The 24,072-nt window shown below is 39.7% G+C and overlaps 1 protein-coding gene across 1 annotated transcript; it reads left to right on the plus strand.

Moving 5' to 3' along the window:
• The first annotated feature begins 3,762 nt into the window (after positions 1-3,762).
• gatm (glycine amidinotransferase (L-arginine:glycine amidinotransferase)) lies at positions 3,763-8,541 on the plus strand. The gene is made up of 9 exons (XM_070905821.1): positions 3,763-3,886; positions 4,788-5,006; positions 5,160-5,355; positions 5,803-5,993; positions 6,215-6,352; positions 6,566-6,730; positions 6,860-6,923; positions 7,020-7,136; positions 7,278-8,541. The coding sequence occupies exons 1-9, from the start codon at positions 3,818-3,820 to the stop codon at positions 7,388-7,390; spliced, it is 1,272 nt and encodes a 423-aa protein (XP_070761922.1). The 5' UTR covers positions 3,763-3,817; the 3' UTR covers positions 7,391-8,541.
• Positions 8,542-24,072: the final 15,531 nt, after the last annotated feature.

Below are 24,072 nucleotides of genomic sequence, written 5' to 3' on the forward strand. Positions count from 1 at the left end.
TTCTGATATATTGCTCAGCAGCAGGGCGACAATACTTTTATTACAGAGGGGAGTGATCTTCAAACTGACAGAACTGATCAGGATTTAGGCCAAGTTAAAGGATGTAAAAAAAAAAAAAAACACAGTGTCAGGGTCAGCTTAAAAAAGGGCCATTGAGGTTTAAAACGCTGTAAACAACATTCTGCAGCTTGTCCGGGATCAGTTGATGCAGTAGGCGGATCCGTAAATGGCTGACATTCAGATGAGGGACGCGTTTGAGCATTTAAATTGACATAAATAGCATTTTCAGCTCCTCTGGTCATTATTAGTCATATAGTAAAATGAGCCCGTGTTACACCTTTTATATACAGTTTGGTAGTTTAGTCCAGGTTCCCAACCAAAGGGTCACAACACAAATCTATGCAGAGGAGAGATGATGTTAAGGTTCTCTCTAATCTTTGCTCTTTTTTTTTATGAAATATTGGATCGTTTTCCCTCTTTGGGCCTCAAACAGTTATTTAAATGAAACCATGTGAGACATTTACATGGGAAATGTCTTAATCTGATTAGTAACTGGTAACTGGAGTGGTTAAATAAATGTAGCGGAGTAAACAGTACAATATTTCACTCTGAGTGTAGTAGAGTAGAAGCATAAAGAGGCATAACATGGAAATACTCAAGTAAAGTACAAGTACCTCAAAACTATACTCCTTGGAAAATTCTGATACACCAGAATTGAAAATTGGCAATATTTGTCTTTTTCTCTGAATGTTCTTTTGAGACTTAAATTCCTGCAGGTGGCACTCAATTATTAGTTTGCGCCCCACTTTAATGTCACTAAGCAATATTGTAACTATTGAGTACATAAATAAAACCAGTTTTACAGAAACCACTTGAAACAAGTACATGGTATTACATGTGTTGTATCAGGACAACATGATGATAAAGACCTGTCAAAATAAAGTACAAGTAAACATATATAAATTGCAATCTTTGGATGTTTCGCCTGCTGATACCAGAATAAAGTGTGTTGCATTAGTCAAGTCAAGAGGAGATAAAAGCATAGATGACCTTTTCTGAATCTTCAGAGGAAAGGAATGACCTGACCTGGGTTAAATGTCTCAGTTGGACAAAGCAGGACTTCATCACTTTAGTCATCTAGGCTACAGGCCTCTTTTGTAACAATATTAGATAAGGCACCCAAACTAGAAGAGAGATCATTAATGCTGCTAGTGCTGAAGGGGCAGAATGAGTGATTATAATGATTTCTGATGTGGAAACATTCAACTGCAGGACATTTTTGGACATCAAATTCTTAATTTCAGCGAGACAGGACATAATAAAGGATACATTGGTTGTACCACGCTTTAACAGGACGTACAGTTGCCTGTTAATGAAACTCGATGTTATGTCTATGCATGATTTGCCCGAGGGGTATATATAGTAAATAAGAGGGGACCCAGAATAGACACCTGGGGGACCCCACAAAAGAGAGGTGCACAAGAGAAGGAGGCATCTCCAAGCATAACAGAGAAGACCCTGTTCCTGTGTAGAGAGCGAACACCAGATGGACATTTTTCAAAACTTTAATTTTTCATAAAAGAAATCAATAAAGTGGAGACAATTTTTTTTTAAATCTTGGATAAAAATGGCAGCTTAGAGATGGCTATAAAATGGCTAACATACTTAAAACAGAGAGGTCCAGAGAGGGCTTCTTTAAGAGGGGGTAAACAGTGGCGTCTTTAAAATTGGAGAGGAAAATGCCAGTAAACAGAGAGCGGTTAATAAAATATCAAGACCAACCGTCTGAAATACTGCTTTTAAGTGGGAGTGCAGTCAGGGTGGGTGATTGTGAAAGTGCCCTGAAGTGTGTTATTGTTGAAGGTGGGCAGGAGTCATCATCAAGCTCTCCGAACTATTAACGTGCTGTCAATCTTTCATCTGTTATAAAAGCTACAGAGACATCTCTCTGAGGCTGATACAACCAATCACAGAGCGACTGACTTTGAGAAAACAAGTCAGAGACATTTTGTTCAGTCAGACTGACAAAGTGCCTAAGTCAGCTTTGACTTTCCAGTTCTCTAAGTTTGAAACTGTTATTTCTTTACTTGCCACACAATCTGTGGTGTTGTGGCAAGTTCTAAACTCCTGTTGTTGCCAGCGTAGTGAACCCTTAACAGGACATTCATTCAACGAATTTCAAGTCACAAGACTTCAGGTCAGATGATGATGTATGAAAGATTATAAGTTATGAAACAGGTCTAAAAATAGTAACTAGTTGACTCGACTTGAAACTGACATTGATAAGTATTTTGACCTTCATACTAGACCAATCACCTCTGTAATGTGAAAGAATCACTTGTGCAAAAAAATGGGGATAATTAACATTCAACTCTGCAGCTCTCTTAGCTCATCATTGTGTTTTCTTACGGGCCTGCTGTTTGACTTAATGTTGTAACTTTGTTTGGGACCATGTGCTATTGAAGCACAGTATCAACTGACCTGATAAGGACCTTTAAAGCAATGGTTCAGCATTTTGGGAAATGTGCTTATTCAAGTTCTTGCCAAGACTTAGCTTAGCACAAAGACTGGAAAGAGCTAGTCTGGCTCTGTCCAAAAAGAGCAAAAATCCACCTTGCAGCATCTCTAAAGCTCACTAACTAACACATTTTATCTTGTTTGTGCCAGACTATTTCTTGCCCTGGGAGCAGTAACCTCCTGAACTATTGTCGTCACTGTAAGTTTGCCAGGCAGCCAGCGGAGACCCCAGGGAGTGCACTGCACTTTGTTTATCAGCTGTGTATCTATCTGCTCAGTGGACTGTTTTTCTAACCCCTTTGTGACCATGAATTGATTAATGCAGCTTTAATGATAAAATAGTTGATTTCACTGAAGGCATCCTCTCTGCATATCCTTTGAACCTTGAGCATCAGCCAGATTTTTTTTTTTTTTTTTTTAAGATGGCGAGGTAGTATCAGCGGTCACTGAGGTCTTTGGGTTGTGAAACTCTTGTGAGCACACTCCAGCGAAGCATGTGGTGACATGACCTGCACAAGGCTATCACTCTCTTTGATTGTGCGAACACCTTTTGCGGTGCTCCCCAGACTGTGTTTGGCAATGTTGCCTAACAGAATGATGCCAGTGTTATACTGTTAATGTCATCATATTACACTGGATTCAAAACAGTCAAATAAGCAAGCATGACACACTGAAACACAAGACCCACTCAGAGATCATGTGCAGTAAAGCCTGCAAGTTATTTAGTAGCTTCATTAAATTTGCTTCTTTTTAAATACATTTTACAAGTGGCTTTTTGTGATAAACACATGATGTATTAATAAGAGAAGTACTTTTAGACTTAATCTTGGTTTTGAATTACTGAATAAATAAATGAAATCACTAAAAGGCTCAATGTAGGCTATGTGTTCATTAAGCCTCTTTATGCAGTAGCAAACAACATGTATTGCAGTAATTTGCAGTTTATTTTGCAATGGCAACATGTCTTTAAGCTGTCTTCAATTGTTTTTGAGCAAAAAGGACAAAACAAATTCTGCACAATGGAAATCATTCTTGAGACATTTTCAGATGTTCTCCTGGGAAACTTTTCACGCTATAGCGCAGCTGATAAGAATTTGCTGGCGTCAGGGATTGTGTTTCAGAAATGCTTTTTCTCAAGTCACGTTGCCCCACGACATGACAGCGACCAATGGTCTCGGAGGCACGTAGGCCTGCTCCTATAAAGCCGAGGCGTCTTCATTCATGAGAGCAAACTGAGAGGTGGATCCTGCGCTGCCGTCTGATTTCACTGACACACTCACTATTAGGCCTACGTTGGACAATGCTGCGAGTCAGGTGTCTGAGAGGAGGTAGCAGGGGGGCCGAGGCTGCCCATCTGATCGGAGCCATGGTTGGTATTATGGTGGTTTCATGTCTTTCTTTCTTTCTTTCTTTCTTTCTTTTTTTTTTTCAAAAAATTTAGACAAAATGTTTTTTTTTGGTTAAAAAACTTTTTTTTTTGGTTTAAAAAAAAAAAAAAAAAAAAAAAAGCACATGTCAGTCAACGTGAATAAAGAAAATATGTTCGACATTTTCTTCACTTGGCTTCATCTGAGCTGCTTCTTTCACTTGAGATCAGTTCAATTGATTTACTGATTCATTGTTTGCATTTTAGTTGACAGAAATCTCGAAAAGCAAATCCAATCTAGTCGGATATTGTGGCTATAAAGAAAAAGAAAAAACACTGATCGTGCCAAAGAGATATTATTCCAAGGTTTGGCTTGTGTGTAATTGCTGCGAAAGCTTCTTTTTTTTTTTCCTTTTGTGAGTGACAGTGAACAGCTGTTTGGCACAGATGCGCTCCCAAACTCAGTGACACTTGAGCTGCTCCTGAGCCAGCAGAGACCACACTATCTGTGGCGATAACGCTTCTTAATAACACGTGTACTTTGGCACCAAGCAAATCTACCTTGCTGAAAGCATATCTCATTGATATCTAAGGGCAATGTGTTTCTTTTATCAGCCTGCACCGTTTTACTGTATTTTAATTAGTCTTTTCCTATGTGAGCTGCCAGCCAAGTCTTTGATTTGTCACTTGTAATTTCACTTCATTTCTGGCGCTAAAAGAAAAGAATAAACAAACATACAGCAATATTACTTGTATTGATGTGTACACAGTATGTTATCTGAAAAAGGTCTATAAAAAGTAAAGAATTGGCTTTCTCAGTATCTGTAATGTCACTCCCAAAGGGAAACTGAAGGCCATTGTAGTGAATATGATAATATAAAAAGTCATTTTTCTCCCTCCTCAGCTTGGCCGGGCGGTGACTGGATGGGTGCAGAGGGCCTTCCAGAGCACTTCAAGTGCAGCTGCTGCACAGCCGCAGCGTGCAGCTGAAGAGGAACATGTTACTGAGACTGTGCAGCAGGAATGTCCTGTCTGCAGCTACAATGAATGGGACCCTCTTGAGGAGGTGATTGTGGGTCGTGCTGAAAACGCCCGTGTGCCTCCCTTCTCTGTGGAAGTGAAAGTAAGCCGTGACTTCAAGATGACTTCTGTGAAACATGCAGATCACATAATGTCCATGTGTTTCCTACCTGTCAGAACTGTAAAATGATGCCTCAGTTGAATTGTGAGGCGATGAGATTAACTCCATGTCGTCATATTGTAAACCTCCCAACAGGCTAACACATATGAGAAGTATTGGCCCTTCTACCAGAAGCATGGGGGCCAGTCTTTTCCTGCGGACCACTTGAAAAAAGCTGTCGCCGAGATTGAAGAAATGTGCAATATTCTGCGTCACGAGGGCGTCAACGTGAGGAGGCCAGAGCCCATCGACTGGTCCATGGAATACAAAACTCCAGACTTCACATCATCAGGTGAAAAAAGACTTTTTATATATATTTTCACAAGTCAAAGCCGCACACAGTGTACTTAGTTCAGTACGAGTTTGAGGTACTTGTACTTTACTTGAGTATTTCCATTTTATGCTACTTTATACTTCCACTCCAGTACATTTCAGAGGGAAATATTGTACTTCTTACTTTAAACATATGATCAGTTTATGAAATATGATGCATCTTTATAGATTAAAGTACGCAAAAGTATATATAGCTGTGAAAATTCTCCTCAACCATCAAAGTACTTTTGATACTTTAAGTACATTTAGCTAAAAGTTTGCATCCAAGACCTTTGCTTGTTATTGAGTATTTCTTATAGTGTAATGCTACTTTTACTCTGAATACTTTTCCCGCCGCTGGTCTCACGTTTGTCTGTGTATGATAACAGCGTTGAAGCGTCACCTTGTATTCTATTCTATGTTGTAGGCATGTATGCTGCCATGCCCAGAGACATCCTTTTGGTTGTGGGAAATGAGATTATTGAGGCTCCCATGGCCTGGAGGGCTCGCTTCTTTGAGTACCGAGCCTACAGACCTTTGATCAAGGAGTACTTCGCAAAAGGTGCTAAATGGACCGCTGCTCCTAAACCCACTATGGCCGATGATCTGTACGTTCAGGTGAGGGCTCATCTTAAAACGTTTAAAGTGTGGAGTGTGTGGGACTAATGTTTTTTGAAGGGTTGGGATTATGTTTAACTTCAACACAAAGTCAAACCTGCATTAAAACGCCTTGTTTAAGTTCATCATATCGCGTCTGGACCTCTCTGCCACGTGGCAAGAGACTGTACATTACTGCTGAAGTGCTTGAGTGTAAATCATTATTGCGTGGTGTCATTCAGGATTACGCCATCCGCACAGTGGAGGACAGACACAAACTGGCCAAACTGGGGCAGTTTGTGACCACAGAGCACGAGCCCTGCTTCGATGCTGCCGATTTCATCCGAGCTGGGAGGGATCTTTTTGTCCAGAGGAGTCAGGTATGAAGGCGGTTTAATTTATAAGCATGTCTGTTATCTCATCTGGCGGGTATGACTTTTCTTAAAGCACGAGAGAGACAACAGTCTTTGTCTTACATGTCAATCACGTACAGAGCGACATGCAACGTGCAGAAAACTTTGCATCTGAATATACAGCATGGGTCACTCCCTCAAACCTCTTCTGTACCTCTACTGTTTTTTATTTTTTTGCAGGTTACAAATTACATGGGAATTGAGTGGATGCGTCGTCATCTGGCCCCGGACTACAAGATCCACATAATCTCATTCAAGGACCCCAACCCCATGCACATTGATGCCACTTTTAACATCATCGGGCCGGGACTGGTGCTGTCAAACCCTGATCGCCCATGTCACCAGGTACTGTAATACAGGAGAAGGCTCACAGTGTCCTGTGCTGCCCTCTTGTGGACGGAGACTTTAACTTGGTTTGACAAAGACGACAAAGTGCCACATGTTCACCACTCTGCTCTTTGTCCTTTACCTCAGGTGGACATGTTCAAGAAGGCTGGCTGGACTATTGTGAAACCTCCCACACCTCTGATTCCTGATGGTGGGTATTTAAACTAAAACTTGTCCTCTGTTAATATATATAATATAAGCAAATATAAGCAAAACACGAAGACACTCTCTCCCGTTCTGTATGCAGACCACCCACTGTGGATGTCCTCCAAATGGCTGTCCATGAATGTCCTGATGTTGGATGAGAAGCGTGTGATGGTTGACGCCAATGAAAGCACCATTCACAAAATGTTTGAGAGTCTCGGTGAGTTCATACATTCAAGTCATTCCAACTTATTTTATTTTTTTACATCTTTTAAGATTAATTTCAAATCCATCCATGAGGGGAAAAACAGTTATTTTCAGAAAATATGCTGCGTAATGATGCATGAATGTTTTGTTGCAGGTATCAAGACTGTAAAGGTGAGCATTCGCCATGCCAACTCCCTGGGTGGTGGCTTCCACTGCTGGACAACCGATGTCCGCCGCCGTGGTACCCTGCAGTCCTACTTCCACTAGCCATGCCAGAAATAGGCAGTTTTTATTGAGCTTTGAAGATGAAAGCCTCAGTCCCGAATCTTAATGCCACTGTAATTGTTAAATCTTTATTGTCAGTCGATTGTGTATGTACACACAGGGTAATGAATAGTGGAGGCTTTGTGGTGCAAAAATCTACTGTTTCAAACTCTATCTTGTAAAAAGTGTACTCATTTGAAAAGTTATGGTGTCACCTGCTGCAATGCAAAGTCAAACGTGTGGACAGTATATTCTTCTAACCTGTATGAAACAAACTATAAATAGGGCAATCTTATCATTGCGGGTGGCCATTTTCTGGATTGGGTCTTTATGTCCCAAATGAATATGTATGAATTGTTTTGATTTGACATCGCTGTGCATCACAGTGCCTTTGCAAACAGCTCTGTTCAGAGGCATATATATGCCCAATAGCAACAACTGAACATCACTTTACTTCAATCAGTAATCTCAATATTAACTGCATTTCTGGCCTGGCTGTTGTGAAGCTGAATTGTTTATAGCTTATACATCTAAAAGCCATAACTTTGAGGACAAGGTACAATTTGGTATGTGAGAGTCATCCAGCAAGGGCACAGGAGGAGAGAAGCTACCTCCTCGTGAAACCGTCATTTTATCTTTTTCCAAAGTATTTTTTTTATTAAAGAAATGTATAAAAGTTGTTACATAGGTCATTAAATCATTTTAATTTCTTATCACTAGTATATTATTTTGTAAAGATTTTAATTCATTGAACAGACAAAGTTCTATTTATATTTTTCATACTCTTTATTGGATTTCCCGACAATTAGTGTTTTTATATATTTACTTAAAAAGTATGCGGTCCATATCAGATATTGTAAACCTTTTGCCTCTGCTGTTTTCTCCTATTGCAAATCTGGGCCAGTTATATGCTACTACTCATTCTCACTGCTTGGCTGCCTTTGTGTGCAAAGCAAAAATGCCTAAAGATTGAGTGGTGTTTGGTTGTGTTTTATGATTCCTTTGCTGCATATACAGTTATATAAGATGTTTACCTCTTCAAGTCTGCCTTGATATTTGTTTCAAAACAAGGAATTCAAGGGAAGTTATGGCTCAACAGAGGAATGCTTGTGATGTTTTGTATTATGCAACATTATTAAATGTAATTAAAAAGAGTTGTGTGTCATTTTTGGAAAGAAAAAAATCCCTGCAATCAAAAGTTTTACTTAAGTAAACATACAGGAGTATTATCAGCAACGTTTACTTCAAGTATCAAAAGTAGTCATTATTACTAATGCAATAACATTAGGAGTTTTTAACTATTGAAAATACTGTTAAGTAGTTTTATCTACAACGATGCATCATATTTTAGAAGCTGAACGCAGCACATTTAGTTGAATAAAGTAGGCCCTTGTGGGTCACACAAACCTGCGAACCTGCGATCTATTCACCTGGTTGATAAATGACATCACATGTGCAGTAACACCTTTACGTCTGTAAACATTAACCAGGCTGATGTGTCAGTGGAGGGGGGATATTGCATCATATATTATATTGCAATATTATTATAAATATTACTACGGCCAAGCCAAATGGCAGAGTCTTGGTAACTATCTGGTTCTGTTAAAATCAATGACTAGTTTGAGGTCAGAGGTACTATTTTTACTTTATTTAAGTGCCAAAACTTCTATTTTAATACTGATACTGTATAAAGTTAGTAATTTATTCACTCCTTTTGTTCTCACTCTGGTTGGGGTGAAAAGTCAATCAGGTGAAATGCCTAATGAACAAGGAGCTGTTAAGTGATGAAATGACCAGTAAAAGACAAACTAACTGTGTCAAGATTTATAATATCAAAGTATTTATATGCCGGTGGTGCTTTTACACCATTGACAGCCATGCACCTCTCATAAATAACCACTCACTACAGAAAACATATTTTACTTTAAGTATTTTATGCACTGTTACCTTTTCGGACTCACCGCTGTGTGCACCTCTGACTAAATTAATTTCCTCTTTTGGATAATAAAGTTAACTTTGGATTTTGGTGTAACTTATAGTAACTTATGCAGCTAATAGAAGATTGTTGTGTAGCGTAGTGTACTTTATCAGAGCTGCATTTGACTGTCTCACTATTCTAATGTTTGAAGTCTGCAAGGTAATACATTAGATTTGAAAAATTATAAATAATGTCTGATTATGTAAGTGATATCAATATAGTGATCTGTTGTCTGGTACCAATTGAATTAGAAATCACAACATGCTGAAAAGGTTATGTAATAACAGAAAAAAACTGTGAGAAAAGAAGTGCAGCAGCCTGTAGATGTCTGCGCTCTGCTGCCATCTAGTGGCGACAATTACGCAAAGCACTCTGACGTTTAGTAAACTTCTGTTAGAATACAATATAAAAGTTTCTGAATGACACAATCAAACAATGATGTGTGTAACAAAAATGAAGGTCATAACAGTGAATTCAGCTGCAATGGAACAAGTCGTAACTTAATTATGGTAACAGATAGATAGATTCTGATTGTGAGAGTTTGTACCCGGCAAATAACTCAAACCTTGTCACTATCCTCCCGAAATTAAGTAATGTCAGCTACTTTATGCTGGCTTTCTTCTACTACTGGCCTCTCGACCTTTAAAACGCTTCCATCTTTACGGTCAGATGTTATTTGATTTCTTCTCTCAGCCCTGCACTTACATAATCGTCACTTTAAACTAAAGCCACGTACTGTAGGGTCTTCTGAGGTGTGGCCAAAGGTGGGCACTTAAGACCTTAAAAGACTGATTTGTGACAAACTACTTGAGGTTTGATCCAGTTGTGCTGTTAGGAGTACATTCTAAGCGACAGAGTATGAACTCACAATTTCCTCAATCTAATTAACCTTTTCCTGACCCCGCTGTGACGGCATATGACTTCAATGGGACCAAAACAGTTTGCTACCAGTGGACACATCCTGACTATGTGCGGCTCTCTGACATTCGGCACAAGCACGCTGCCTATTTAACCGCCTCACCTTTGTCACAATGTGGCTTGGACCAGTCACTGCAGGGTGAATGCTATCAGGCCACAGCTGCGGCCTGTGACGTGGCCTGTGGCTGCCTCCTGCACTGATAAATCACATTCAGAATCACACTCTGGGTTGAAGGTGACCGTGTGTCAGGACAGGTTCACATGAAGCCAAGTCGCTTCTCTTCACAGCTGTTCAGTCGGGTTTTTTTCGCCCCTGCTTATATGTAGTCTTCAGCAGATGGATTGCTTGTTTGTACAGCTGCCTAATTGCGCAACACTGCAGCTGCCTGAACAGCCGTCTTCAAACAGGAGAATCGATTGGGATCTGGTAATGATCAGGCCTCGATGTCTGCAGGAGAACTCATCCACTCAGATTCTCATGATTAAAGGTGACTTTTTAGTCTGAATTAGGTCCAGAACAGTCAGCCAGAGAGGATCCACATGTTCAAGTCTCTAGTAGCTGAACCTTTAGAGGGTATACATACAGTGTATCAGTAAAGGTGTCTCAGAGAATGTACAGAAATTATTTTTCAGCTATACTGGGCCAAATAATGGTATGTGGTGGTAATATAGGATAACTTTAAATAACTAGAATACTTTACACATTATTAAGATCTCCTACTGAACAAAGTGAAGAATAAAAAAATAAAAAAATAAAAGGTATTAAATACTATTTACACAACCTAAGCAGTAACTTTAAAGTGTACAAATAAAATGGGGACACAAAGAAGTTGATATAAAAAGTAATATTGCACTTGAATCAGAAACTGCACATAAAGTTTCTTACACAGACTGGACCATACTAACCATGATGAGTAAAGTGACCTTTATGTTTGAGTGCCTGTTTGATAAGTTGAATGACGAATGACAAAGTCCAAATATATATATCCAAAATATAGGCTCAAGATAACCTAAGTTTTTTGAGGCTGGTTGACTAGGAAACTTTGCTCACTGCAGGTCACACTTTTGTGAAAATGTCATCCAAATAACACACTGTGTGTGTGTGTGTGTGTGTGTGTGTGTGTGTGTGTGTGTGTGTGTGTGTGTGTGTGTGTGTGTGTGTGCTTGTCTGTCGTAGTATTCCTGTACTGTACAATTTCCCCCCGGGGATCAATAAAGTGATTCTGAAATGCCATTTTACATCTTTTTAAAACAATTTATGATTGAGGATCATAAAACACAACATTCATTCAGCAACATGTCATTGACCCAGAGCAGAAAGGATCCTGAGTTCCTCCACGTCACTGAGGTTTCATACACAGGCTTTTAATCTAATGCTTTGAACAAGGTGTCCTTTAACTTGTCTATTGTAACCTGAATGACAGTTTTGCACTGGATCATGGCCAAGAACCGTGCGTGGAACAAAGATACTGCAAGCACAAAGTGTGCAGACAATACATAACACAGCAGCATGGGCGCAGTGTGGTAAGAAAAACAGTTTATGTTTTCTGTGTTGTGTCTGGACGTACTGTGAGACACAGCCACTGAACTGTTTAAAAAGCTCAATTGTTCAATAGACACCAGTGACATGAAATGCAGAAGCTGCCAATTGCTACACTGCAAAGTTTATACCACTGTCTGCTGTAATATCCAGGCTGTTCCGTAACTATTTAAAAAGGAAAACGTTGACAAAACAGTCCAACATTAGCAAAATGTAAAATGTTTTTTACCGGGCAAAAGTGAAAAGCACTAAAACAAATTGTGTGTAACATTTGCATTAAATTGGACATCATTTTATATTTTACTGCCTTCAGAAAGAATGTCTAACCACTTTCTTTTTGAACATTATTTTAGTATTGTAGTAGTTGACAGTTAACAGAAATATCTTCAAATATAAGTATATTCAAATAGAAATGTAAAAAAACACCTAAAGTTGTATTATTATTTGTGTGAAGTGATTCTAACTTACTATTATAAGTATATATATATATATATACATACACACACATCAGTTTAAAGCCACAATGTGCAGAATTTGAAAAGTCAATCCTCTGGCGCCCTCTAGTGGACATATCAGAAAAGACACTGAAGCAGACGGCAATGCACACTAGGACAGTTGTCAGGCACTTGCAAGAAGTGATGACAAGCAGCACAAAATTGATTAAAATCAGTTGAAAAACAACCAATATGGCCGAAGAGAAACAATTCTAACTGGTGTAGAGTTGTAGAGGTAATATAGTGTTATTGTGGTGCTGCTGATTGTTGCTCTGATCAGCCAGAGTTGATAGGATACAGTGAGTATATGATGCTTATGACGATATATCAGGAAGTGCGTGGGATTCATTCAGTATTATCTTTGATGAGAAAAAAACACTTGATAACACTAAAGATTCCTGCTCTCACTAAACATATTTTCCTGTTACATCTTTTTGATCGAATGTTTTACCTGCCCGCGTAAAAGCATTGAGTTTTTTGAGTATTTGTGGAATTAGTTTGTCCATGACCTTCTGCATGCTCATGTTTTCCCTGGCTACGTAATGGTGAATCTTTTTGCCATGATAACCGTTACTTCAGGGCTGCCTGTGCAGTAGTTTTCCTACTATATTTTACCCAGACACAGGATCTACTGTAAGCCCACCTGGTGTTCACTATCTAAAATGAGCGCTTACACAGAAGACGACCTTGAATGTTTGAAGAAACACTATCGCAGCGGTGCACACCAACTGTTTGATGCACTATATGTTTCTTGTGCAGCTCCTTTCAAGATTTTCCTTCTTGATTTCCTGTTACAGTCGTATACAGTGGGGATGGGGTATCAAACGAGGAAAGTGAACTAGGACAGGAGGATTAACTAGGGCTGAACTCCTTTCAGGGAATGGTAATGGAGCACTTAAGCTTTATACACTCTGACCAAATGCTTCCTCAGCTGCCTAAAATATATTATATATGCCCAGGACACATCAGTCATCTTTTTTTGATTGTACATTTCCAACCACAACTACAAATCCATTCACCTCCATTGTTTTGGGGAGTGAGAGACGTCAAATAACACAGAAACTATCGGGTTAAGTGGGGAAATGTTTTCTTTACGATTTGGGTGGACTGACTGCTAATATGAAAATGTTGCAAGGAAATTCATAGATGTATACAGCTTCTGTGTGCTGTTGCATCCACCTATTTCTTTACTGCAAAAGTGCTGATGAAACCTTATACTGTCAGAAATCTCAATAACTGAATTAATCTGATTGTAATTCACAGCAGGAACTAACAGAGCGGTGGGGAATACTTTTACCCACCAAATCAAAATTTTAGCTAATCTCAACTGTTCACAAGTTTTTAGATAATTCTGATGAAAGTTATAGGAATGATCACAGTTTACGGTTAGTTCAAATTCAACTTTGATTTATTAGTTAGCAGGAAATGGGGAAAAAAAGTCACTTTGTGTTATTGGAGGCTGATATATTAATATTGATAATCAAAGTCTAATATCAGAAATGCAGGCGTTTGTTCTGGTCTGAAAAACTATTTTTATATCTGAAGACATTCAATTTACATTCAAATATAAGTTTCAGTCAATATCAGCATCATTTTCACATAACAACGACAGTAAACCAAACGTAAACAAGTTTACTTTCCTACAGTGGCTAAAGAATGTAGCAGCACAAAGTACAATGATGATAACTGACAGCCAAACACACACATATGTGAGAAAAGTGCAAATAAGGCAAACATGTCATCCCCTCATGAATAATGCAGCCAGTGTTACTGAAATCTTATAAAGAATTTAGGATGATCTGTCAGTGGCTTCATGTATGTGCTGCCATCTGTCAGATCTCTAACATACAGATTTATTTAACACTTACATTCTTTGAACTTTAAACTGGTGTTTTTGTTTTTAAAAAAAGCAATAAACCATTTGAGACTGTGATTTACAGTGATTTTAAAGTTTCATGCACTGCCTAAAGCAACTTAACCACACCCTCTTGTGTTGCCTAGAGCTCCAAATAGAAATTATTGATACTAACATTGAATTAATAATGGTCTGTAATGTGAAAGGGTTGCTTGTATTGCACATCCCACTGAGAATTAACATCCAATTCTGCAGCTCTGTGCAGATTTTTAGCTTGTAGAAGCTCATTGTTCTCATAGGCGACACACACAGGCGCCGTTTGACATGTGTTAAAGGGGAACTTAAAGATTTTAAACATAAAGGTCAGTTTACTTGTCATGGGGAGTGCTAATCACTCACCTGCCTGTGAGGACGTCTGTTAAGAAAACAACCCTGATGATGTTATCAGGTTTATCTGAACTTGAAGACTACAAATATATAAACTACAAATATATAAACAGAAAACTGGAGACATCGAGTTTGAAGGACGAGCGTTCACCAGTGTCTCATGAAAAGATGCTATTTCTTGCATTATGGGAAATGTAAGATCCAATATTTTGAGTGCTTATAGGGAATATAGTCAGAATATATCTGCCTCTGCTTATTTTATTTTGATCATTCCTTTTCTTTATCTGTCTCTTGCCAGTCCACCAGCTTTATGGAAGTGCAATACTGAATTGTTGGAGTACCCCTTAAAAACATCCACGCCTTTAATTTTCTATGTAAGCCCACATATTAGTAGCTTCTTGCATGGCAATGCGACAAGGCTCCATAAAAAACATTTGCTACCCAAATCGGCAAATCCCATCTAGAGTGCCTTGACTACCATATTACACACCACTTTCTGTATTTCACATCGAGTGTCTGCTATGGAAATCAAATGACATGCGTCAGGTGACACAATGCTATGTGATGCCACCAGTGTGTGCTGCACGTCTACCACACATAGACTGTATGGTAAATCAGCCAGGCTCACGTTGTAGGCTGATAATAGCTTAGCACACATATATTGCTATTGAGGTATATGTTGGCTGATAAAGAAGAAGAAATGTGTTTGTGGTATTTTAGAAACAGTGTTGCTATTGCATAGTTTGTCCACCAGAGGGCAATGACAAGTTTATTTTTCAACTATAAAATGTTCTGCTCAGTACATACTGTATCTTGGTGACAACTAGATTTCAGGGATCTTTATCACACATGTTTGTTTATGTTTGCCATTTGTGTTAGCAAAAAGGAATATTGGCCTATATTTTATCATCAAATGTTTAAACTCTTACAAATCAACACATCAGCCTTACAAATCAAGTGTGAGTCGGGCTCTGATCTCATACAGTTTGTTACTACAGAACTATGAAAGGCCAGATGTTTGCGGGGGAATTGAATAAATAATTTCAGAGGCGAATTATTTTGTTAGCTTGAAAACCTGAAAATTGGCATGGAGGGAACTCTTGTTATTTAAGAAAGTAATGACCTGAAAAGTGAGATTTTAAAACAGGAAATCTCATCACCTGACAGAGTTCATGTGAGTCCCCACAAGCGACAAATGTCACTGAGAGGCTGAGGACTCTTAGTCAAAACAAAACTGATAAGGGACACAAACAAATACAGTGCTCGAGGGAAAGAAAAATGACAAAATGTGAAATGATAAATGAATGTGTGCTAGGATCAAGAAAACAGGGATTGACATTTGAAAAGTAAAAATCAAATGATAAATGTGAGAGTAAAATACATTTTAAATGTATTTTATCAGCTGATTGTTGGTAAAGGCGGAGTTCAAAAATCCTTTTGCTTGACAGTATTTAAACGGAGTGGTGAACTTTCAGTTCATTCAAATATATAAAAACATAGTGTTGGGTCACGGCATCTACAGTGAAATGAGGACAAAGTGATGGAAGCTTTTTTGTCTTTACTTGATCATAACTGTCAGAACTGATCAGGAGCACCTAACATGATTGAAGACTGGTGTCGTTATGTTTTATTGCAGTGGATTATAGTGTATTATATATATGTGGTATTATTCAGCTTCCTGGGGAAAAGTACATTTGACAATACATGAAAACTATAAACTACTGCTGTATTAGTATTTTCATACTCTTGTGTCAATCCCCTTGTATTATTAGGGTAGTCGAAGAAATAAAGATAAATGAAGTGACAGAAGCTGAGGCTGCTAAGAGGCCGTGCGTGAACATGAACACCATCATGATATGTGACATTATGAAGAAAAGTGTCATCAGGAAAAATAAACAGACAATATGAAAAGGTGCATTTTAAAATAGAAATGCTATGAAGAAGTAGAAGATAGAGATGAGACGAGTAGCTGATTGATTGATTGATTAGTTAGTTGACAGACAATTAATCAGAAAATACTATTACACTCGAATAATTTGAGACAGTCTTCAAGCAAAAACGCCAAATATTTGCTGGTATCAGCTGCTTTTCTTGATCTTATATGACAGTAAACTCAGTGCTTTGGGATTTTTGGACAGTTGGTTGGACAAAACAAGCCATGTGAAGGCAGATTTTATAGGCAAAATTAATGATAAAATAACTGTCAGATTAATCAATGATGAAAATAATTGTCAGTTGCTACCCCGGTGACAATTAACTCCAATCATTCAGTCACTGATGGACTAACATGTCACAATAATCAGCTGATCTCCATTAGTTCATTTTGATATTTTGATGTATGTTTTTCCATATATATATTTTTAATAGAACGCCATTAAAATGCAATTCATTTTGGCCCAAATGGTATCCCATAGCCTGGAGATTCGACCAAAAATGTTTTACTGCGTGTTAAAAAAAAACGTTTAACTCCCGCTGTAAATTACACATAGGCTATTTCGCAGTAGACAGACACGTGAAAACCCCACCAGAAACACCTTTCACCCGGTTTGCATGTGCAATCTGCAGGAAAATGTTCAGCGTATCTGCAGCCAGCTCTCTGCCTGTCTGTGCGAGCTCCTTTTCCTGCTTTCAAAGTTCCCACGGAAAGCGGAGGACCACCCAGCGGCGCAGAGCACGACGCCGATTAGCTGCGCGGAGCTCATTTGCATTAACGTCAGTAAAGGCTGTAGGTCAATCCTTGCGGGTGCTTTTATTGGATGTGCCGCTGTCAAGCAGTGCTGAAGAATTGGAAGGGCAAACGCCAGAAAAGGCAGAGAAAAGACAAACATAAAATCAGCATTATGTAGCTGGATCCTGCCTTACCTCCGCTCTCGTCAGCCGCGAATAATCCTGCCGTCCCCGATTTCAGATCCGAAACTTGTGGACACGGAGCGGGCTTGTATTTTTTTTTTTTTTTTTTTTTTTGTAGATCTTTTTTTTTCTCTCTGTGTGTCTCTCTCAAGCGATTGCATTCTCCAGAGGTGGTACCTCTACATATTACAATCTGACAGCCTCTACAACCCCCCCCCTCCCCTCCACCACCACCACCACCCCTACAGAATGAGAGAAAATCGCGGAGCCTGGTAACACTGTAGCCAATTGCACCCGGGTTTGGACCTCTTATATCAGGCGGATCATCCTCAACCGGGCAGCGGATGCCTGAATGGAGACTGCAAGCCATCCACCAAGATTTCCTTCGCTTCCTAAATTGGTGAATTTGGGCTGATAAATGGAGTGTTCTGCCGGACTACATGGCATTATGTTCTACGGAGGGTGTTTGACATCGGAGCGACTGGCCAGAATAACACCCCGCAGTGTGAATATTTCAGCCTGTTGATGATGAACCGCTCAGGACTGGAGCAAAGTGTCGTGAGAACCGGTTTATGGCCCGTGTCTTGAGCTGAAGTGGGCAACCAGACTGTTTAAGAGAGAGAGGGAGAAAAAAAAAAGCATCATTTTTGATGGCTCCGGGGTGGGGGAGGACGACTACACATGAAACCTTGGACACAAAAAATGGATAAAACTATTGCATGAAGCCGGCGGGGGGACTGCATGGTGTGCTTTTTAGGCCTACTTGATAACAGTGAAGTTGAGGGAAAATGAGAAAATGGTGATGTGGTACGAAGAGGAGCCGGAGTGAGGGATAAAATCGTGTATGGGGATCTGAGCAGCTCAGCTGAAGAATAACGGAATCCAAGTTTTCGTGGATAAGACAGCTGCTTTGATTAAAGACCTCCAATTAACTTCATGTGAAAAAGAGAGGGAGGAAATCAGCTTCCTGGTCGGGGGGTGGGGGATACAAAGATATATTATTCATGCCTTGTGTCAGAGCAATTGGAGAACCGGCTTTGCTGTGGCCTAGATGATACATATATATGTATTTATATATATATTTAAAAAAAAAAGAAACCTTAGGAGGAAGAGTGGACTTTAAAAAAGACTCAAAAGAGAGGGCGAATGACACTCGGGTAGCCTCAAAGTAAAGCACTTGCGCAAAAAGAAAAAGGCTGAAGTGGGTTGAAGCATGGGCTGTGCTTCAAGTATTCATATCTCTGATAGGGTGGTCTACCACAGTGGAAAAGAGTCCGAGGATTCCCACTCACCCCAGCAGACTAATACCACTCAGCATCAAGGAAATCCTGCCTCGGGACTACCCCTAAAACCCCCGAGCTGCAAGGTGAGGGAACCTACATTCATTACATTCACAGAGACGCAGGAACAAAATGTGTGTGTTACATAAAGTTGTTCTGCAAAAGGCCTATAACTATATGATTCCTTTAACTCACCATACAACCATCTTTCCAGAACTTTAACATCATTTTTAATGGCGATATTTTAGATAAAGATATACAGCAGATATCCCAGGAGACTGGAAAGGGGGACAAACTGTAAAGACACTATAAATGTGACCATTCATTACAACAGGCGCTTACATTTTGATAGACATTGCCTTACTTTCATTTTATCTCCCTTCAAATGAAAAATTCCCATGCTTGACGTCACAACTTTGCTGCTTTTTTTGAATTTAGAGGAACTAGGCCATGATGCACACTCACAGTGAAAGGTCGTGGGGTCACAGGCCTCCACACTAACCTGAGGTATCCCTTTTTAAGAGTCAGGTGAAGCAAACATTTGTGGCAGTTCTCACTCATTTTCTGTGTACATGATGTGTATAATCTTGCTGCGCTTTATCGAACAAAAATCTTAAGCGTGAAGCACTGACATCTGTTATCAAACGTGCTTCAGTTGACACAGCTTTGGCCTTTGCTTCACCTCTCTACCAGTCATGCTTTTCAATAGGATGTGTGGGATCTTATCGAGGCCTAAACTTTTTGTTGCATTCATAAAACGAGAAGTAACTCATGGACACGTTTAACTGTAAGTGTTTACAAAGTGGAAGGTAGATATCTGAGTGGAAAGTAGGGGTAGGATTGAGTGACATAATAGCAAAAAGTTTGCCATCAGTGTGTTACATCATTGCAAAAAATATCAGTCCCATTTGTGTATTGGACCGCAAATAATTACACTAACAGAGGATAACAAAATGTGCTGCGCCTGCCTGTATGTAGGGACTAAATAGGTGCTTCTAATCAAGCTGATGATGATTTTTGTCATTATTTGGCATTCGTGCATTGTGTAAGAGGTTACATGTGCACATAAGAACAACCTGTCACTATTATTCAGATTAACAGGTAGATGTGTGTGTGTGTGTGTGTGTGTGTGTGTGTGGAGGTGAGAAAGATATAATTTTTTTTGGCAGCAAACTTTAAGAAGTGAAGATCTCGGTTTTCATGTCAGTAATTAAGCAATATTGAGTTGAGAACAGTTCTTCTGTCTCTGGATGAAGGCTAATGATGTGGACGCCTCAAGCAGTGGCACATTGATGATAAAATCAAAGGAAGCACATACTGTAATGTTTGCATGTACATCTGCAGGCGTCTGTAAACACAAAACATCCATAAAAAAAAAAAAGTGTGATCTTGTGAATTTAGTAGTGCATGAGTGCGTCTGTGTGTTTTTATGTGTGCGTTTGTCTGATGGACCGCAGGCTATTTGAGGGCCTCTGTCAAGCTGAATTTTGTGGCCAAATGTCACTGCAGGATGCAGTGAGAAGTCAGTGTGACAGATGCCCCCACGTCAAGACGCCCACTGTGCCTTTGATTGAATTAGTCCCCTGATTGAGTTAGACTAATGGTATACAAACCTCCTTCGGCTGGAAATGGTTAATCCCTGTTCCGTAAGGTGTCATCTTTAACATCCACTGTATTTGTCCCCAGTAAGCGGCCGGGTCTAATTTTACCATAATGTATAGAAAAGTAGGTTATAGTTGTGTACATCAGCTTGCGGTGATGCGTTCAAAGCTCAGTGATACATGCCGCTGCTGCTTGTCGTAGCTCTTATGATTTCTTCTCCCCGTAAGAGATCCATGACGGCCATTGATTGGTCTGGAACTGCGTGCGTGCACGAGATAGATTCAGTTAGGCCTTTTGCAGCACATTGCCATTTCAAAAAGTTTTTAAAATTTCTTGCATTTCATTTGGAATATATTTGGGAATAGAGACTTCGAGAGATGTCGCAGTTTTGTTTGAAATAGTAGAGCTGCAGATGAAGCGATTAGTTGAAACTTAATCGACAACTATTTTAATAACCGATTAGTTTTTAAAGTAATTCCTCAAGCAATAAGGCCAAACGTTCTCTGCTTCCAGCTTCCCAAGTGTGAGGATTTGCTGCTTTTCTTTGTCTTATGTGATTATAAACTGAATGTCTTTGGGTTTTGGACTGTCGGTCGGACAAAACTAGCAATTTGAGGACGTCACATTGGGCTTTAGGAAATTGATAGCAAGAAATTTCGATTTTTCACTATTTTTAGACCAAATGAGGAGGAAGTAATTGGCAGACAATGAATAATAGTTAGTTGCAGCCCTAGTTGTAAGTATAATAGATCTACATCATCTCAAATAGTTTGTGTGCCTAATTTCTATGTGTTTTGCTTTTAGTCTCTGTGTGCATTGTTTGTGCCCTGGCTTGTGTCATTGTGACTCTGAAGGGAGCACACGCATCCATCCCCTAAAGGATGATAATAATCCTCCACATCTACACACAGCTGGCAGCAGCTACAGTAAAGCGCACATGTTTAGCGTATTACAAAACTGATTTAAGCAAATGTTAAACTTGTGCTGTAGCTTTGCTTAATTTTATTTATTTTTTTACACTTAGAGAGAGAGATGGGGAGAGAACATGTGCAGGCGTCTACAGTGTGAGAAAGATTCAATAGAAGTTTGGGAGTGTGATGTGAGTCTTTGTCAAGGGTACGTTACCATTTGGGCTGCTCTGCCGATGATAAGGCTCAAGTACAAGGTCCTGTGATAGTGGGCTTTTTGTGTGTGTGTGTGTGTGTGTGTGTGTGTGTGTGTGTTTGTGTGTGTGTGTGTGTAAAGGGCCAAACAGACAGAGAAAGACCACAGCCAAACACAACACCATTTATCTTTATTTAAAGAGGCCTTGACTTTTCCCATCTGATTGCCCCCACTCAAGGAAATCAAGTAGCTCTCCCCCTCTGAACAGCAAACGTAGAATCACTTTTACCGTTACCTCTTACTGTAAACGGAAAAGGGCAATAAAAGGTGCTAAGCTTATAAGTAACTGGAGAGTAATGCCATCTTGCTTGCTGCCTGATTCCAGCCTCTGCATGCATTAACATAAGTGGTGGAATCACTCAGCCATACCTCAGACTTCCCCCGTTTAAAAACCCTCCCATCCCCAGAAGTGACAAGGCACACAAGGTTGCTTTTCTAAACTAAAGCCTCGGTTGGGGAACACTTAACTGTTGCTAACTCGCAGCACAGGACTGGAAAAGTCTCTGAACCAAACGCCTCATGTGATGCATCTTACTTTGAAAGACTGTGTAGTAAGATATGATACACCGCTGACCTGGGCAGCCTCTCTCCATTTGTCAGCTTTCTCTCCCACTGTTTTCGTGTGTGCTCTCTGGTCAGTAGTGTGTGTGTGTGTTTAGTCTAAGTTGAGAGTCATTGGGTAATTTATTCCAGAGGAGGGCAAAGGCTCAGCATGGTGATGAATTAATCCACTGTGCTTTTTCTGCTGGCTGAGAGGAGGGAGACTGATATTGGCTCTTTTTCTTCCTCTCTCTCTCTTTTACTTTCTTTCTTTCAAACTTTCTTCCCCCCCCACCCCCCGCTGTTGCTCTTGCTCTATAAAAACTTTTTTTCTTAGATATTACTCTCTGAAAGTTCACCTGACTGCGAGCTGTTTTTTGTCACAATCACGTATATGATTTAATACACAGTAGGAGCAGTCTCCTTCTGTGCACCCATAGAAATGCTAACGTTCATTTGACTTCAATTGCCCTGCTGTTGTCTTTGTCTGTACAGCTGCTGATTGGATCAAGTGATGGACTGTGCTTATCTATGTCTATCAAGGATGTCATGTGTAGATGTACAATGGTCTTTTATAGCTCAGAGCATGGCACTAAGGCCTGGAACGCTACCATAGTTAGTGGTTTGATTTCCACTGGGGATAACTTTTGGTGCTATAAGGCACTACGGACAAAAACATCCACCCAAATGACACGTGTATGTTAAAGGAATAGTTTGACATTTTTCTTGTGTGCTTATCTTTCTTGCTGGGTGTTAGATGAGAAGATCGATACCACTCACATGGCTTAGTTTAGCTTAGCTTAAGGGGAAGCAGCTAATCTGGCTCTGTCAAAAGCTAACAAAAAGTTTAGAAATTACAATTTACCTTTTTACTGGGACTACTTCTTGCCTGGGATTGAATTAAACAACTTAGATAAAACATGATTTTGTTAACCTTTGGATAGAGCCAGGCTAGCTGCTTCTTTCTGTTTCCAGTCTTTATGCTAAGCTAAGCTAAGCTGCTGGCTGTAGCTTCACATTTACCAGACAGACATGGGAGTGGTTTTGATCTTCTAATCAAACTCTTGGCTAGAAAGTGAATAAGCACATTTCCCAAAATGTTGAACTATTCCTTTGTGGGACTGAAACATTTTTTCTTTTTTGAGAGTAATTGTAGGATTTGTCCTACTTTTTAAATTCACTGACATCAAAAGAAACTCCACAAACTACTTGAATACAGCCTTTAAATAGGACTATAGCTATTTATTTATTTATTTATTTTAAACAAAATGTGAGCTGCATGCATTTTTTGCCATGTCATTTATCTCCACTGGCACATGAGCAGAAGGACTTAAGAGGAAGTGAGATGGGGTCCATGGAGCATCTACAGTCCGCTGATTAATGTATTGGCAGCTCTAGAGCTTATCACCCTACAAGATGTTTGTATATAGCAGGAGGTGTCCAAGAGTTCGGGTTGAAACGTGTCACTACAGTATTTATACATTTTATTTCCCAGAACCAGCAGCTCCGATACTTGATATAATGAAACCAAGTCTCCCACTGCTGACAGCGTGAACGTTGATCCTGTGTAGAAATCAAATTAGGATAATATAATAAATCCCTTTGTCACTTTGCGTGTGGGTCTCTTCATCTCCGAGAGGCTTGCTCACTTATGAGGTGTCAGTTGGGTGCATGTACTTATGAAACAGAACCTCCCATTGTTTTTGAAATAGTCTTAACAAATAAGGCCACATTCAAAGCTTGTGCGGCTCCCCCTCCAGGTTAAGAATTTAGTATCATAAGGTCAGCATGTGATAGTTTCATGAGATTATGGAAATGGTGTTCTTCCAAAACAAGGCACTACAAGTGTTTACTTTGTAGCTGCACTCTCTGTTCTCTTTCAGAAGCTCACAGGAATGTAGATGTGAGTGGGCCCAGGTCCACTGGTGGCCTTTTTAAGCTCCTCCTGGACTGTGTCTCTCCCAATTTCTGGTCTCCCTAAGCTAAGTGAGCATCTGCAGGGGTCGTGGTGTCATAATACAGATGATGTGTATTTCAAATTCCTGCTTCCTGCTCCATGCGTTTAGGGATGACTGGA

Source organism: Enoplosus armatus, chromosome 1, assembly GCF_043641665.1.
Source record: "Enoplosus armatus isolate fEnoArm2 chromosome 1, fEnoArm2.hap1, whole genome shotgun sequence".
Taxonomy (NCBI): domain Eukaryota; kingdom Metazoa; phylum Chordata; class Actinopteri; order Centrarchiformes; family Enoplosidae; genus Enoplosus; species Enoplosus armatus.

Bases quoted from the DNA above. Each gene is read 5' to 3' on its own strand.
- gatm (XM_070905821.1), top strand. From the start codon at position 3,818: ATGCTGCGAGTCAGGTGTCTGAGAGGAGGTAGCAGGGGGGCCGAGGCT. The intron at 3,887-4,787 runs GTTGGTATTATG...CTCCCTCCTCAG, and splicing joins CCCATCTGATCGGAGCCATG to CTTGGCCGGGCGGTGACTGG. The intron at 7,137-7,277 runs GTGAGTTCATAC...GTTTTGTTGCAG, and splicing joins CAAAATGTTTGAGAGTCTCG to GTATCAAGACTGTAAAGGTG.